At 37.4% G+C, this 16,854-nt stretch overlaps 2 protein-coding genes across 4 annotated transcripts in view; one reads left to right on the top strand and one right to left on the bottom strand.

Annotated features, from left to right (window-relative positions):
- spred2a (sprouty related EVH1 domain containing 2a) overlaps window positions 1–16,854 on the bottom strand; it is a 63,256-nt gene that overhangs the window by 31,442 nt on the left and 14,960 nt on the right. The gene's annotated exons all lie outside the window — the stretch shown is intronic.
- meis1a (Meis homeobox 1 a) overlaps window positions 1–16,854 on the top strand; it is a 37,219-nt gene that overhangs the window by 15,817 nt on the left and 4,548 nt on the right. For all 3 annotated transcript variants that reach the window (XM_055204461.2, XM_073860808.1, XM_055204460.2), the window contains one exon: window positions 7,745–7,821. In XM_055204461.2, coding sequence (XP_055060436.1) covers window positions 7,745–7,821 — 77 coding nt within the window. The remainder of the gene's footprint in view (window positions 1–7,744; window positions 7,822–16,854) is intronic.

Genomic DNA, 16,854 nt, shown 5'->3' with positions numbered 1-16,854 from the left:
AACCAGCATGTATTGCTTGCTATTAAGCATTATTTTCTTTTATACCACAGGCCTGTTTAATGCTGCATTCTGATTGGCTGAGAAATGTTCTATGGGTGTTGATTATTTTTCTGTAAACCGCACACCTAACTTGTCAATTGTCCTAAAAATAAGCCCCAGAGCAATGTTTGTGGTAATCGTAGTATAAGCGGAATAATTGACTCCGGTCCTTTGAATTATTTAAAAATAATGCACACCTGGGTGCCGCATTACCACCTTGGTGTGTATTATTTTCTTATAATTTAATGGCCTGTCGTCAATTATTCCTTACATAAATATTTACACATACAGATAAAATGTAAAGCACTTTGGGTAAAAGCATCTGCCAAGTGCATAAAATGTAAAAAATGTAAATAATTGCTTTTTAAAACCAATAAGAGTCTTGAGGTTGTGCGGTGGAGTTATTTTACTATGGTTAAAGTGTTAAATATTGCATTTGTTATTCCTCAGATGTAACCAATCTTTAGTTTACAGATCTATTTTAGATCTGTGTTAGATATACGTCCTAACTATATTATCTGTATAGATCTATTTATCAATTGTGACGTGTCTAAACTTGCCCACCCGTGTTATTTCAAGCTCGCTGAAGCTCATTATCTAGAGGCTAGTTAGTCAACACACATACGCACCCCTAATGACCAATGTAACGGTATATTAGGGATGAAGCACAGACAGGGTTTCCTTTCTGTCGTAATGATTGTTACCATGGAAAAAAGGGGGCGTGCACAACCCAGAGTCCCTCCCCCTCCTTAGAGCCTTGAATATACAGTGTTTCTGCTGGGATTGAACAAACACACACTTTTTATTCAAACTCTCCTTGCGGTTTTTTCTCCCGCTGTCTTACTGGGAAACTTGTTGAAACTTCCTAACAAACACAGGCACCACCTCATAAACACTTGATCTGGATAGGCCATGATCTGGATTGGGTATTTAGCGGGTCGTTTGTTCCAGATGTGCACCAGCGGAGCTACAAAACTACTCGACATTATAGAGTAACAGATGAAAATCACTTCTTTTAGATTGACAGACTTTAAGGCAAAACTTTAAGCAAGTAAAAGTAAATATTATTTCAATGCAGTTTTCAGCATACAGATATGAGCAATTTGCAGTGACCCCCCTTTGCGCCCAAAACAATCGACCGTGCGTACTTCGCTGGAATTCGAAAGTAAACACATAAGACAGAATGTGGACATCAAGGGCACATCAAGCATACAGATAGATGACATTACAACATTCCCTAAGCTCAATAGGGGGTCAAAGGTCACGAGTGTAAAAGAACGCCCTCACCCCGCGGGTGTTTTTATTCCAGTACAGTCGCCTCTTTTCCATTCAGCTCCAGCAATCACACAAGCACAATAAACACACATACACACCAGCCCAACCGTCTGTTTGATGTCTAAAGTTTAGAAATACGAGAAGCACCTACAAATGCAATTTGTACGTTTTCCAGCCGTCCACGCGGACTCTGATCATTTTTAATCTGCATATTCGTGTTTGTCAGGGGCAAATTTGATTTTGCAAACCTCCGCTTTTCCATGACCCGTCACTGTGTGGTAGAGCAGACAACTGGCACCAATCGAATTAAATCAAAATTCGCTCACTTTGTAGGAGGAATGGAGCAAAACCGTATTTCTGGTTTTCCGATGTTAGCTCTCAAAACTGTGTCGGTGCACTAACATGCCATTTTTTCCGAACTATTAAATTTAATTGACAGCATTGGCGGAAAAAGTTTATCAGTGACTCGTTTTCATACATTCCCCACATAAAACTGTTTTCGGAGGATGTGAAACATAGCCCAAAGGTATTTTAGACATGCAAGGAAAAAGAAGGCTGAAAAGTAAGGCAGAGTTTCATTTTTGGTAACTATCCCACTAAAAGATGTCTAAAAGTCGTCCAAACACAGCCCAGACGTCTAGGCTAAAACAAGGCCTAAAACAAAATTTGGTCCGTCAGTGAAAATCGAATAGACGTTTAACCATAAACCCACCCCCCAAAAATTTTAAATTTAAAGTAAATAAATAAATAAAACGAAACACATTGTAATCATACATCTTGCAAGTTATTTACGATAAATATTTTTTTTTTTCGATTAATCTGTGTTTTTACGTGGTTAATTCAAAATCGATTCTCAGAGGCACGAATAGATTTTTTCATATTTATTTTCACAAACATTGAATGTAAGATTAACGTTAATCTAATTAGTCTTCTTCACTAGACTGTTCTGACTTTTTTCAGCATACATTTTTCATCTTGCATCAAAATTGTATTGTATTTAACATAATTGTATGCATTTGAAAATTACAGATGGGTTCTGTTTTAATGTACCCAAGTGTACCTAAAATAAAAGAGTTAATATACAGGTTTGTGGCTTTTAAAGGTATTTCGGAGGATTTTCTTTCATCAAGATTATTGGTCCTCCTAGTTGTCAATCAGGAGTGTTGCGCAATTGCATTTTTTTTAAAAAGTGGAGAAGGCGGTTCTTTTCTAAAACTCGAGAAAATCATTCGCTACACCTTTAATTTTTATTATTAATTACCTTTGAAACTTTTGTTTACTGTTCTTTTTTATATAGTATTTGTGTTAAATCTATATTCATTAAGTTGATTTGAGAATCGGAAATCGAATCGAAATCGAATCGATCTGGAACATCTGAATCGATACTCAGCCCTATTTACGACATGAAACCAAATTTAAGTTTATTTTGGCTAGAAGTGGGTTACTCATAGCCGGGCTATATCCAATCTATAGTTAACCTAGACAGTGAAAACTGCTATTGCTTGCCTCACTAACATCCAGCAATACTCAGGCTTTAGCGCAGATCTCTTATTAAATCCCTTTATTTATACTCTGGTCATCTTACGCTACTGTTTTTAGCCGGTTTCTCTCCAGGCTCAATTTTCCTTTGAAGTGCCGGAGCATTTGGTCGTAATGAGGGAGCCGCAATTAGCGTCAGTCTCAAAAAATGAGAAGCCGAGGGCTTTCGTGGGGGTTGGCGGTGGAGTTCATTTATCCAAACTGCACGGGCATGTTGGATCTACTGGGGTTCCACCCCCCTCCGGGGTCTCTCCAGGGTCGAACTCGCTGTTATCAAAACACCATCCATTACCGCTCTGACAGCTTCTCCTGGGGACCCGGGCCCTGCTAGACCTACAGGGAATTTCCGTCCTTTCCCCGTGAAAGAAAGGGATGGAGAAAGAAAAATGTCGGAGAGAATGAAAGAGAGGTGATTCATCACGGCCAGACCCCTTTTTTCGTAAACGGAGAAGGTTGGGGGGGTTAAACGGAGATGAAACAGAGAGGCATCGGACAGAAATGTAAAGCCTCGATGTGGGATACGCTGAAGATTGTAGCTGCAAAGTTAATGAAAATCACAGTTGGCCTGCTGGGTCTTTGAGGGAACGTCTCTTTAAAAACCGAAAATCGGTTTTATGCAGTGTTTGGGAAGCTATATTAAAACGGTGGCTTGCCAAGAGAGCCAAGCTACTTTAAAAAAAAGTTATAATCGAGAATAACCAACCATGTTGATGCGGCATTGTATCTATATCTACATAATTCAGTGTTTGTTTTTATAGTTGATGGTTGATTTGGGCTTAATGTGCAGAAATAACTATACTGTAAGCTATTTATAGGTTGATTTCTCTGAAAAGACTCTGCGGTGCTATCAATTGCTCTGTTGGTTTAAGCCTGTGGGTTTGACCAGTGGCCTCAGTTTTGAGACGGTCTAGCGGTTTGTCAGTCCATTGGTTTTGGTTGGAAACAGTCATTGTTTTTGCGATTCCATTTCGTCATCACTTTAAAATTAAGATATAACACATGAAGCTACAATAAATACAAATTTACGCATTTCACAGATGCGTTTATCCAAACATTTGATCAGTTGGTGTGTTCTCTGGTTTTCGAAACACATGACCATTTGCGCTGCTAATCCTCCTCTAACTGAGCTACAGGAATGAGACAAACAAATCTACATGCGGTTACATTATTAAAAAAACGGTAATAAGCCGCATTTTTCTTACTAATGTGAAACATTTTCCTATTCAGATTTTCAGAGTAGTCTAGATGCAAAGTGCGAATACAATACACGGGCCGTCGCGCACACCAATGCACGCAGCTGCAACGTTGGGTGAGGCAGGGCGTGTTTTCGACTCTTTTAAGTACCGTTCACCCTGAATTACTGATCATTAGAGCCCTAACAGCTTTACTGCCTCTGTAAACAGGATAATGACCCCACACACACCTTCAACTCCTCATTGCCTTTCACAGGACGCACACACACACACGCCTCCAGCCAGCACGGCTCGCCCGGTCGTAAAGTTACACACCATTTGCTACCAGAGCTCTCGCCCTGCAACAGGTGTTAAGAGAGAGCAACTCATGGGTGAGGTGTTTATAGCCGCCGCCGTAAAACCGCTGCTCCAGAATCAGTTTTTAATACACGTCCCAATTAATTTAAAGGCTGCCCTAGGATCAGTGACCTGGGCTAATTACAGGTTGAGACCTCTCTTGTCAATGCCTGCATATCCTTTTGGGTTCCTCGGTTGTTAGGGCCGTCGCCGTTGGTTACAGGATAGCAATTTGTAATGACTTTGTGGGCTTCGAGGCTAAATCCCAACTGGCTGATTTCGGGTCTGCAGATGGGTTTGCTTTTGACTTGAGCCTTATTCGCCAGATAAAAAATACGGTGTAGGCAAATTAAATGGGACAAAGAGGATAAATACATGATTTATAATGTTGTTGTTGTTTTTTGGCAAATTAAGAGCCTGTTTATAATGTATATACTGTGTATTATGTAATTTTGTTGGATTGGTAGAGCAGTGCATTAACAGTACAAACGTTATGAGTTCGTATGGGTGGAACACACATACTGGTAAAAAATACATGTATAGCTTGAATGAACTGTAAAGGCCGAAGTACTCGTTTAATTTTTTACACGTACGCGAGGGTCCGCGTATAGTGTATGTGATGCAATTTTTGATATCAGAAAAGTACGCACATACTATAAACAGGCATAAGAGATTTTTAAAACACCATACGTGTATGTCACATATGCACCTACAGGACAGTGTAGTATGTAGATACATTGCATTTTGTTGCAAAACGCATGCGTTGAAAGTCTGTGTACACGTACAAACATATACTTTGCAAGGCTCTGCGTTCGGCAGTGCTTGTACGTTCACGTAGACGTAAAAAAACAGACTATACTCCTTGCATAAGTCACTTTAAAACATATTGTTTTAAAAACATAAGTGGTGGCCGGTGCCTTCTCTTTCAAGGGGTGCGAATGTCATGTGTGGCTCACCATGTCAAAATATGTGTTTGGTGTGTCATGTAAAATTATGTGCATCACGCGTCATGTCAAAATATGTGTTTGGTGTGTCATGTAAAATTCTGTGCATCAGGCGTCATGTCAAAATATGTGTTTGGTGTGTCATGTAACATGATGTGCATCATGCCTCATGTCAAAATATGTGTTCCTTGCGTTGTGTAAAATTATGTGCGTCATGTCAAAATATGTGTTCGATGCGTCATGTAAAATTATGTGCATCAGGCGTCATGTCAAAATGTGTATTTGGTGTGTCATGTAAAATTATGTGCATTATGCGTCATGTCAAAATATGTGTTTGGTGTGTCATGTAAAATTATGTGCATCATGTCAAAATATGTGTTCGGTGCGTCGTGCAAACCTATGTGCGTCATGTCAAAATATGTGTTTGTTGCGTCATGTAAACCTATGTGCATCATGCGTCATGTAAAAATATGTGTTCGGTGTGTCATGTAAAATTATGTGCATCATGTCAAAATATGTGTTCGGTGTGTCATGTAAAATTATGTGCATCATGTCAAAATATGTGTTCGATGCGTCATGTAAAGTTATGTGCATCATGCGTCATGTCAAAATATGTGTTTGGTGTGTTGTGTAAAATTATGTGCATCACGCGTCATGTCAAAATATGTGTTTGGTGTGTCATGTAAAATTCTGTGCATTATGCGTCATGTCAAAATATGTGTTTGGTGTGTCATGTAAAATGATGTGCATCATGCCTCATGTCAAAATATGTGTTCCTTGCGTTGTGTAAAATTATGTGCGTCATGTCAAAATATGTGTTTGGTGCGTCATGTGAACCATGTGCATCATGCGTCATGTCAAAATATGTGTTCGGTGCGTTGTGTAAACCTATGTGTTCATGTGTCATGTCAAAATATGTGTTTGGTGTTTCATGTAAAATTATGTGTTCATGTGTCATGTCAAAATATGTTTTCGGTGTGTCATGTAAAACTATGTGCATCATGCGTAATGTCAAAATATGTGTTTGGTGCGTTGTGTTAACCTATGTGTTCATGTGTCATGTCAAAATATGTGTTCGGTGTGTCATGTAAAATTATGTGCATCATGCGTCATGTCAAAATATGTTTTCGGTGCGTCGTGCAAACCTATGTGCATCATGTCAAAATATGTGTTTGTTGCGTCATGTGAACCATGTGCATCATGTGTCATGTCAAAATATGTGTTTGGTGCGTTGTGTAAACCTATGTGCATCATGCGTCATGTCAAAATATGTGTTCGGTGCGTCATGCAAACCTATGTACGTCATGTCAAAATATGTGTTTGTTGCGTCATGTGAACCATGTGCATCATGCGTCATGTCAAAATATGTGTTCGGTGCGTTGTGTAAAATCATGTGCATCATGTGTCATGTCAAAATATGTGTTCAGTGCGTCGTATAAAATCATGTGCATCATGTCAAAATATGTGTTCGGTGCGTTGTGTAAAATCAAGTGCATCATGCGTCATGTCAAAATATGTGTTTGGTGCATCAAGTAAAATCATGTGCATCATGTCAAAATATGTGTTCGGTGTGTTGTGTAAAATTATGTGCATCAGGCGTCATGTCAAAATATGTGTTCGGTGCGTCAAGTAAAATTATGTGCATCATGTCAAAATATGTGTTTGGTGTGTTGTGTAAAATTATGTGCATCACGCGTCATGTCAGAATATGTGTTCGGTGCGTCATGTAAAATTATGTGCATCATGTCAAAATATGCAAAATATGTGTTTGGTGCGTTGTGTAAAATCATGTGCATCAGGCGTCATGTCAAAATATGTGTTTGGTGCATCAAGAAAAATTATGTGCATCATGCGTCATGTCAAAATATGTGTTCAGTGCGTCGTATAAAATCATGTGCATCATGTCAAAATATGTGTTCAGTGCGTTGTGTAAACCTATGTGCGTCATGCGTCATGTCAAAATATGTGTTCGGTGCGTCATGTGAACCATGTGTACAATGCGTCATGTCAAAATGTGTGCCTGCTGCGCACGCGTCGAAAGGGTTTATGATATAAGAGACACTCACATTCACAAAATACTCGCATGGCACTAACTTAACAATAAAGTCTGATTACACATTAGATTAAGCAAGTATCTGGTAAACTTGATCGTCTCTTTTATCATAAACCCCATAGACGCGTCTGCAGCAAACACGTATTTTGACATTACGTGTGATGCACATAGGCTGACGTGACGCGTTGAACACATATTTTGACATGATGAGCCACACACATGATGGGCTAAATATATGTTTGGATGAGCTTTGAATCAAAAAGTCACTGGCTGCCACTGTGATAGAAGAAGTTATTGTAATTATTTAAATATTCCATATGCATTATGTTTCTAATGTAAATGTTTATGTTTATTTTACCTTGTAGCACCCGTACCCCTCTGAGGAACAGAAGAGGCAGCTGGCGCAGGACACAGGACTAACCATTCTCCAGGTCAACAACTGGTAAGCGTTGATCAGACCAGGCTGAAACCGCATAGTCAAAGCTTCAACTTGAGTCATCCAGATGTGATCGATCTTAAACGTAAAGTATGTTTTGCGTTCTTAGAAATACAGTTTATGCTTTTACATTTTCCACAAAGATCTTTTTATTTCGTCGTTCTTCAGAAGATCTTCCAGGTTCTGGTGATTTAAAAGAACGCACGAGCCAAATGCGCTGATCTGAAGAGCTTACAATGTAACATCAAGACCCTTTAAAATCTCCAAAGAGCCATAAAGCTCAAGAACTCGAACCCACGTTTTTTGAACCATCAAATAAGCGTTTTTTTTAGGTGTATGTTCTGAATGTGGAAGGAAATGACCCGCGGTGCCTCCACATCAGTTATGAGTCCAGTAAAAACATTTCTGGAAGCATTTCTGTATGGACATAAACTGACCGCCGCTCCCACCATCCTGACCGATGAATAGAGTTACACACTATTACAAATCACTTGAATCTCGAATGACACTTCGGTTTGACGTGGCGGTAGCGTATAGTGGTTGCATGTCTACACTTGTACGTTTTTTTGGTTCAAGCATTGGAGAGTTGACTGTCTCGATTATGTCTTTGAATGTGAGCTATAAATTGTTTTGGATAGCAAAGGTCTGCTATATGGAAAAAATAGGTTTTTTGTTCTCTGTAGAGCACATTTGTTTTTAATGGGTCTATACATGCCACATTTTTAAGTCCTGGTATCTTCAGGAGGACATCATTGGATTTTCAGAAATAACAGATGTTTGGGGTTTGGGCCATGAAAACTTCCTCTCTGGAGTTTTACTTTTTTTTTAATCATTATTCATCCGATTATAATAAAAGACGAGCAGCAGTCTTTTATTTTGTAGTTATTATTTGCATTGGATTGAAGTTAATTTTTAGATTTTATTAAAAAACAATTTGCACAGATTTAATTTCCTCTGTGTGGGACATCGGGACTTAATTCATGTTGGGGAGAGAGTACAAAATAATGCAAACAAATATCAAATATTTTGGTAACACTTTAACAGTAAGGCTATATGTGTTAACATTAGTAAATGGATTAGGTAACATAAACTAACAATGAGCAAGTTTTTCAAGATTTATTAATCTTTGCTAATGTCACAATGAACCAGAATTAGCGATTGACTCATTTTCCCCGAGTGAAACGGCTTCTGAAATGAAATAAGGTAGGGCTGGACTTGAATTTGTCTATCGAGAATTGGTTGGATCGTTGGAAGTTGGGTAATTTTGCTATTTGCTAATCACTGCTATCTTTTCCTGGGCCCCGCCCACCTGCCATACCATATTACCGGAAGTAAAGAGAGATCGTTTGGAGGATGAGATTCACATTTTTTGATTAAAGATTATGAGGGCACATGAATAAAAAAAGAATGAAAAAATACCACAATATTGTAATGTAAGTTTTTCATTTCAATTTCATTGTTACTTTAATGCCAATTTAATTGTTCATGTTAGTTGTTCATTGTGCATTCACTAAGGTAACGGAAGTAGTTTGTCTATCCGAGTGAAACGGCTTCTAAAATGAGATAAAAAGTAGGGCGGGACTTGATTTCGTCCATTGAAAACTGACTGGGCCGTTGGAAGTTGGGCTGTGTTACTTGCAAATCGCTGCAATTTTTTTAGGCCATTTTATTTTATTTTGCCTTTATTTTGATAGATTGTAAAAAGCCGGAAAAAGTACAGGGATGGAAAGAGGGATACGGGATCGGCAAAGGAATTGAACTCGGGTTACCGAAAGTGCATCTGCACCATATGTCGGAGCAATGCCCACTACACCATTGGCTCCGACAGCAGTGTGATCTTTTCCCAGGCATAAACGAGTCTCAGATAGCCCCGCCCTCACGCCATTCCTCATGACAGGAAGTAAAGAGAGGTCGTTTTAAGGAGATTAATGTTTTTGATGAAAGATTATGAGGGCACATGAATTAAAAAATTATAATTAAGTGCACAGATAAACAATTTATAATAAACATTACAATATATAAAAATAAGAATCGTAAATTTTGATTTAATGGTGACTTTAACAATTACGACTTGATTTTAAAAAGGCATCAGTAAATAGTGAAATTAACATAAACTAAGATTAATAAATGCTCTAGAAGTATTGTTAACTAATACACTCTAAAAAACGATTCGTTGGCTGAACAACCATTACTTACTAAAGTGATTAGATTAAACACGAAAAACTTAGTATTCATACCTTTTCAACCTCTACTTAAGATATTTAGTATGTGTAACACAAAAATGTAAGTTACCAGGTGAACCTAAATGTATGCAAAAATAAAATGAAAAAACATAAGTAATCCCAACTATTATAACAACTGCGTCAAAATTAATTATATCTAGCATAACATTTTAAGTAACTATAGAGCCACATTATGCAAAATTCCCATGATGCCTTTCCAGACAAAAATCTGACATCTGTCATAGCTATTTTGTGAAGAACAAATGCAACCATACACTCTAAAAACAAACAGTGCTATATAGCACCAAAAGTGGTTCTTTGCTCGTAATCATAGAAGAACCATTTTTAGTGCCATATAGCACCGGTGAAGCATCTGAGTAGAACCATATAGTGCTATGTAGAACCATATTTGGTGCTATAGTGGTTCTATATGGCCCCTATATGGTTCTACACAGGTGCTTCACTGGTGCTTCACCGGTGCTATATGGCACTAAAAACGGTTCTTCTATGATTACGATCCAAAGCAACAGTTTTGGTTGTATATAGCACCGTTTGTTTTTTTAGAGTGTACTGTAAAGTGTAACTGTTTAAATCTTGATCGTTATTTTCACATTTGAGCCAAAAATGAGTCCAGATGTATTTAACAAAGACAAACTATAAACCACGAATAACCAAACAACAAGAGAATAGCAGTCTGCAATAACCGTAGTGTAAAAATCAGTGGAGGAAACTTTACACTTGGCTGTTCAACGACAGCTCTGATCGTTCCCCTATGGCGATATTTCTGAAAAATCAATTTTTTATATAAATACAGTTAATACAGATATATATTTTATAAAGTACATCCTGTTTTCATCTTAGGCTTTGGCCCATCACTGTATCTACGGTCTTTCATAAACTATTTAGCAGTTTAATTAACAGAGCGAAAATACATTAGGTGCTCTTTAAAGGCCAACACAAACAAAGCGCAGTACGTGTTGTGTGTGTTGTGTTGTGTGCGCGCTGTTTAAACGCAGGGGGAAACAGGTGAAGGGAGGCAAGGAGTGAAAACGAGCTCCTGTCAAATTAAACAGAAATTATCACAAGGAACAGCTGGACTGGTTTATTTAGACACGGACACACACACACACACACACACACACACACACACACACACACACACACACACACACACACACACACACAGTCTCGTAAAGAGCAACACTGTCCTCTGAATGACCTCACAATACAGTGGGCTAAAAGAACATTTTGTGTCTATAGTTTCCAGACCAGGACATTTGTGTGTGGGTTTATGGTTCGATAGGCTACAAATGTCAAAGTGTGAATTAATGTAAACCACCAGACACAAAGACACAAGTACAGTACAGTGGGATCCAAGACGTTGCAAAAGGAAGATCTAGTTTCAGTTCAATTTGAATTTAAAGCTTAGATTTAGTTGTAATCTTACAAGTTAAGTATTTGGGATTTTCAAACTGGGGTCTGGGGATCCTCAGGGGTCCCCCAGAATTTGTTTTAGAAAAAAAGACTTACTACTTTGCAGCTAAATATTTAAGTTTGGTAAAAAATGCTGTTTTCATAATATCACAATTACTATTTATCTAACACAACTGAAAAACATATTTTATTGGGTTGCCTATATATATTTTTTTATTAACTGGGGTCCCCTCATAAAAGATTCATCATATTTGGGCGTCCTTGTCATCATAAAGTTTAAAAACCTCTGATGTAAGGTACAGTATGTGTATACTTAGATTACACTGTGAAAAATGGTCCCAAGCTGTTTTGGGGCAGTTCCCTTTAAAAAGGTCCTAATATGTAGGGGAGAGCGGGGCACAACCCCGCTCTAAAAAATCTCATTACCGCAACAGTCAGAAAACATCAACACTGACATATTTTCAAAATGACATGACAAACCTGAAAGAACATAATTTGGAGATTCTGCACATGCATTTAAAATCAAAGTATTATGCTTCTATTAATTAAATTAACATTTAATAAGCATCTGTTGCGGTAATGATAATCTAAATGTCGTGTAAGCATTCTGACAAGACAATATTTCAAATTAACAGTAAAAAAATGATCTTACCTGGTAGCCATCTTGAAGTAACTGGTCCATGTGCTTGGTCACTCAAAATCAAACTTTATTAAAATTGTGTATGTGTGCTTAAACTGTTCTCAAAAAGTGTTGCGGAGGATGAGAACATCAGGCATGGACACATCATTTTCCTAATTTTTCTTCATTATTATTATACATGAATATTCAGTAAATATTTTTTCTGTCATCTAAAGTAGTCTAGCAAAACATCCATTTATTTTTTTCATAATATTTTTGTGTTAATTTGATTAAATTACAACATAACGCATGTTCAAACACAGCCGGACACATTGCGGTAATGAGAATTTCAGCAGAAAATTAGATAAAATTTCCAATTATAAATTCTTATGTTGAAATCACACATTGTGCAAGGTAGAATACAGTATTGTGTTAATTCTGATGCTTTTTAATGTTACTATATTACACATTTTAAAGCTAAAATCATTAGTGCCATGTTATTCCAATGGTTTCGTGAGAATCACCCAATCATACTACAGTTTCAAAAATCAAATTCTGAGATAATGAAAATCAAAGTCTGTATTTAGCCATTCATTTCATTATAATTTTAATCTTTGACGTGACCTTATTCAATCAATATTAAAGATATGAACAAAAATAAATTTGACAGCCAGCAATCATTCATGTGTAGTCTATTTAAAACAATGGCAGAAATTACGCGAACATTAGCAGTTTTCATATCGTAAGTGGCGAGGGGTTAGTTGTGACACAGCGTTACAATTAACCCCGCTGGGAAAAAAATTTCAAGCCCACCAAAAAAGTTGAGCTGCAGACATATTTTAAAACGATGCCATGTTTTAGTCAACAAGACACTGATTAATATGACATAGCATTGGATTTGGTATCTTACACACGCAACTTAGAAACCAAAAAAACATATGATGAAGAAATGTTACTTACATGCCACCAAAATACTCGTTCATCAATAACTCTCTGGAAAAACAGTATTTCCAATAATTTGCGGGAGATCGTCTTTTGGCAACGTGAAAAAAATAACGGAAAACCAAAACGCTCAACCTCATGCAACAATAAACAGTCCGTGTTACAACTAACTCTGCGTTAGTTTTTGCCCCGCGCACCCCTACTATTTAGGTACAGATATGTATAAATTTGGTACCACTAGTATGCACTATTTGGCACAAAAATGAACTTCTGTGGTACTAATATGAACTCTTTAGGTACCAAAAGTGTCCTTTTTTCGAAAAAATACCGTCAAGTATACAAGTGATAGCAACAAATTTTTGATTTTTTTTCTAAATGTTATACATTTATTTTCCTTTTATCTTCACATATAACGTAATGATATTAAAAATTTACGGTACTTCAAGTTTTGATTTTTATAGCTGCAATCTCTGTAACTTTATTCGGTTAAAGGACAAAAAAACGGTTATTGAGTAAGTACAAGAAACTGTCTCCTTACATTACCTCAGTTCGCAACTGTAAGCTTATAATGCATTAAACTATATCAAATACAACCTTATTGTAAAGTGTTACCTTAATGATTTATAATTTAAGCTGTAATCTGTCATTTGACTTACCCATGTAAATATAACTGCATAACCTAACTATGCATAAATACGAAAAGTAGCGCTTTTGTTTTTTAATTCTTCAATTCCAAAAACAGTTATGCCCGTAATGTAATTTTTAATGAAAACTTGAACGCTTAAATGCCAAATAATAGTGTTTTCATCAACGGTCTCGTTCTTCAGGACCTCACTGTACACGGTTCAGGTACAATGCGTTTCTTTGCTCCCTAGTGCATGAGAAAGGGCCCCCAAATATTTGGCTTGCTGCGTAGTTTTGTTATGAGTGTGCCGTGCATGTTGGGCTTTGTGCGAGTGTGCGTGTGTTTGTGGAGAACAGGCCGAAGCATGAAGCTCATAAACTCGGTCTCGTGGTGAGAAGGGGGGTTCAGTGAGGGGTCAGCTTTAAACCCCCTTTTAAGACTCTTCCCCGTCAGGGATACGGCTCTGATCTCTGATTGGTCACCTGACGGGCGGAGTTAAGGGAGATGCTGATCTCTAACAACCTCGGAAAGCCTTAACAATTTTACCTGTTACCGGCTTTGTTTTAGGAATTCGATTTTAGGGGGTTCGTGCCTATTTGGCTTTTTGCATTTTATGAATTGCATTATAGCACTGTGTCTACCCTGCTGTCTGTGACCCGATCAGAACAGACCTATGACCCGTATACAGGTCACGACCCCACCAGCTGACAACTGCTAACTTAGAATAGTGATTATTGGTATGCAAAGTGCCCACACAATATAACTAAAATACATACAATTACACTATTAACTACTCGTTTCTATCTATATATAGTTTTTTGAGTGACTCTGAGTTCCATGTTCCCACCTCTCTCTCGCTCCATAAGCTTTCCTGTAGTCTCTCCATCTAATAAAAGGCTTGCTTTTGGACTCGGTTCAGTTTCTAGCGTGATATTGATACTGTAAGCTGTCTAACAGAAGAGCATGATGTGCTTCTAGGGAGTCCGGAGACATTTTCGGATTAAATTGCAAAATGTTTTTAGTATTAATGTGTTTGTATTGGACTGCAAAGCTTGTTCTGGAAAAGCCCTTCTATAGATCTCCAAAAAAAAGAGTCTGCATCATTTATCTTATTAACTGCATGAAAAAAATGACATTGTCACTCACGCCGCATCCAAAACTGATGTTCATTCACTCAACGCTGCATGTTTGGTGGGAGCGTTCTTGCGATTAGGTGAACTAAAAAGTTTTGCATGAAAGTTTGACAATCTTTTCTCTAATGTAAAGTATCGTCATATGGTCCTTAATGGATCTCGACACCTATCGCCGTGTGTGTAATTCACTTCCTATGAATGAAAAGCAGAACATCCAGTGCTTTGTGAAGGTTAAAATGGAAGCCAACCACCTGGGGTGACGCAGAGGAGTCATTAATCATGCGTGGACTTGCGTCTTGGCACTCAGGGGTCGAGGGTCACGGGGAATTTTTTAGACTGAGAAAGAGCAGAGCTGCACTGCTGCCCAGGGTGTGAGGTCACCGAGTCAGGGGGTGAAAGGTCAAGCGTAGCATGGGAATATATGTGGAAAGCATTGACGATCTAAAGAGAGTTACTACAAGTTTTTGGTTAAAATTAACTAGATTTATTTTAAAAAATATTAAAGCTGCTAAGATGATGGAAAGTTGCAGGTGGTTGCTAAGGTACTCTTGCTAAAGTGCAACGCTAGGAATTTGCTCAAGTGTTTGTCAAGTCATAATATTTCGATCTCAAGATATGGTCTGGTTATTTTTATGTAAGACTATGTGATTTTTTTCATTTTATTGTCTGGCAGACGAAATTAAAGGGATAGTTCACACAAAAAAATTTTACTCACCCTCAAGTTGTTGAAAAGCTGTATGGATTTCTTTGTTCCGCTGAACACAAAGGAAGATATTTGCGAAATACTATGGAAGTCAATGGTGCCCCAAAACTGTTTGGTTACAAACTTGCTCCAAATATTGTCCTTTGTGTTTACCAAAATAAAAACATTTTTACAGGTTTGTAACAACTTGAGGGAGAGTAAATGATGACAGAATTTACATTTTTGGATGAACTATCCCTTTAAATCTCATAATTTATTTTAAAAGTGAAAGTAATTAATCACTTGATTTGAAGGCTCATTCATGTCTGTAGCACAAACTTATGCATCAAAGTTTAACATTCTTGAAGGATTTATTTACCCAAAAATAAAAATTAGCCCATATTTTACCCACCCTCAAGCCATCTTGATTTTATATCAGTCCCTCCAGAAAAAACGTGATTATGCGATCACATGATTCAATGCATAATCGGCCAAAATCGCATATTCACGCGGGGGCATTTTTTTTCAAATACACCACACTTTTGCCGCAAAAATTACAGATTTATGGACGCAAAATATTAGGGCTCATCGATTCAGATGTTCCAGATCGATTCGATTTCGATTCACAGGCTATCAAATCGATTTGATTTCAAGTCTCGATTTGATTCTCGGGCCGTTTTTTATACTCGATTTTCGATTCAACGCGATTTTTCGATTATATTATATTATATTATTGATTCTCGGGCCGATTTTCGATTCAACTCGATTTTCGGTTTTATTATATTATATTATATGTGTGCTTTAAGAATCGATTTTGAATCGACCACGTAAAAAAACATTAATTGAAAAATCAATTGTTTTGCACAGCTCTACAAAATATGCAGGGCTTGCATGATTTCATAATCCCTGCATTTTTGTAGCAAAAGTCGTATATATCTTAGCATAAAGTTGAAAAATTTTGCATTTACTGCACACAAGCGCAGCCATGTCCCCTGATGCCTGAAGTTTTTGCATAAATATCCTGCATATTCTATCACATTTTTTAAGAAAACATGCCGCAAGATCAAGGATTTTTGCCCGCAAAAATAAAAAAACTCTGTGTTTTTCTGGAAGGACTGGTAAATTAGTTCCTTCTTTTAGCCAGAAAAAGTCTGAGATATATTAAATATGAAGCAGGCTATTTTCTTTATAATGGATAGTTGGATTGCATAAGTACCCTGTTTTAAAAACTCCAAAAAAGCGAATTCATCCATTAAAAACTAATCCATACGTTATTAAATGTCTTTGTGTGTGGTGAAGCAATGCGTTCTTGTATTTATATTTCAAACTTTATATTTTATTGTATTTAATGGTGTGTTCACGAAAGAGTTAAGGTCAGGCAC

This window comes from Misgurnus anguillicaudatus, chromosome 3, assembly GCF_027580225.2.
Source record: "Misgurnus anguillicaudatus chromosome 3, ASM2758022v2, whole genome shotgun sequence".
NCBI lineage: Eukaryota > Metazoa > Chordata > Actinopteri > Cypriniformes > Cobitidae > Misgurnus > Misgurnus anguillicaudatus.
Note: the sequence above shows the minus strand (reverse complement) of the source record. Positions and strands in the feature narration are given on the sequence as shown.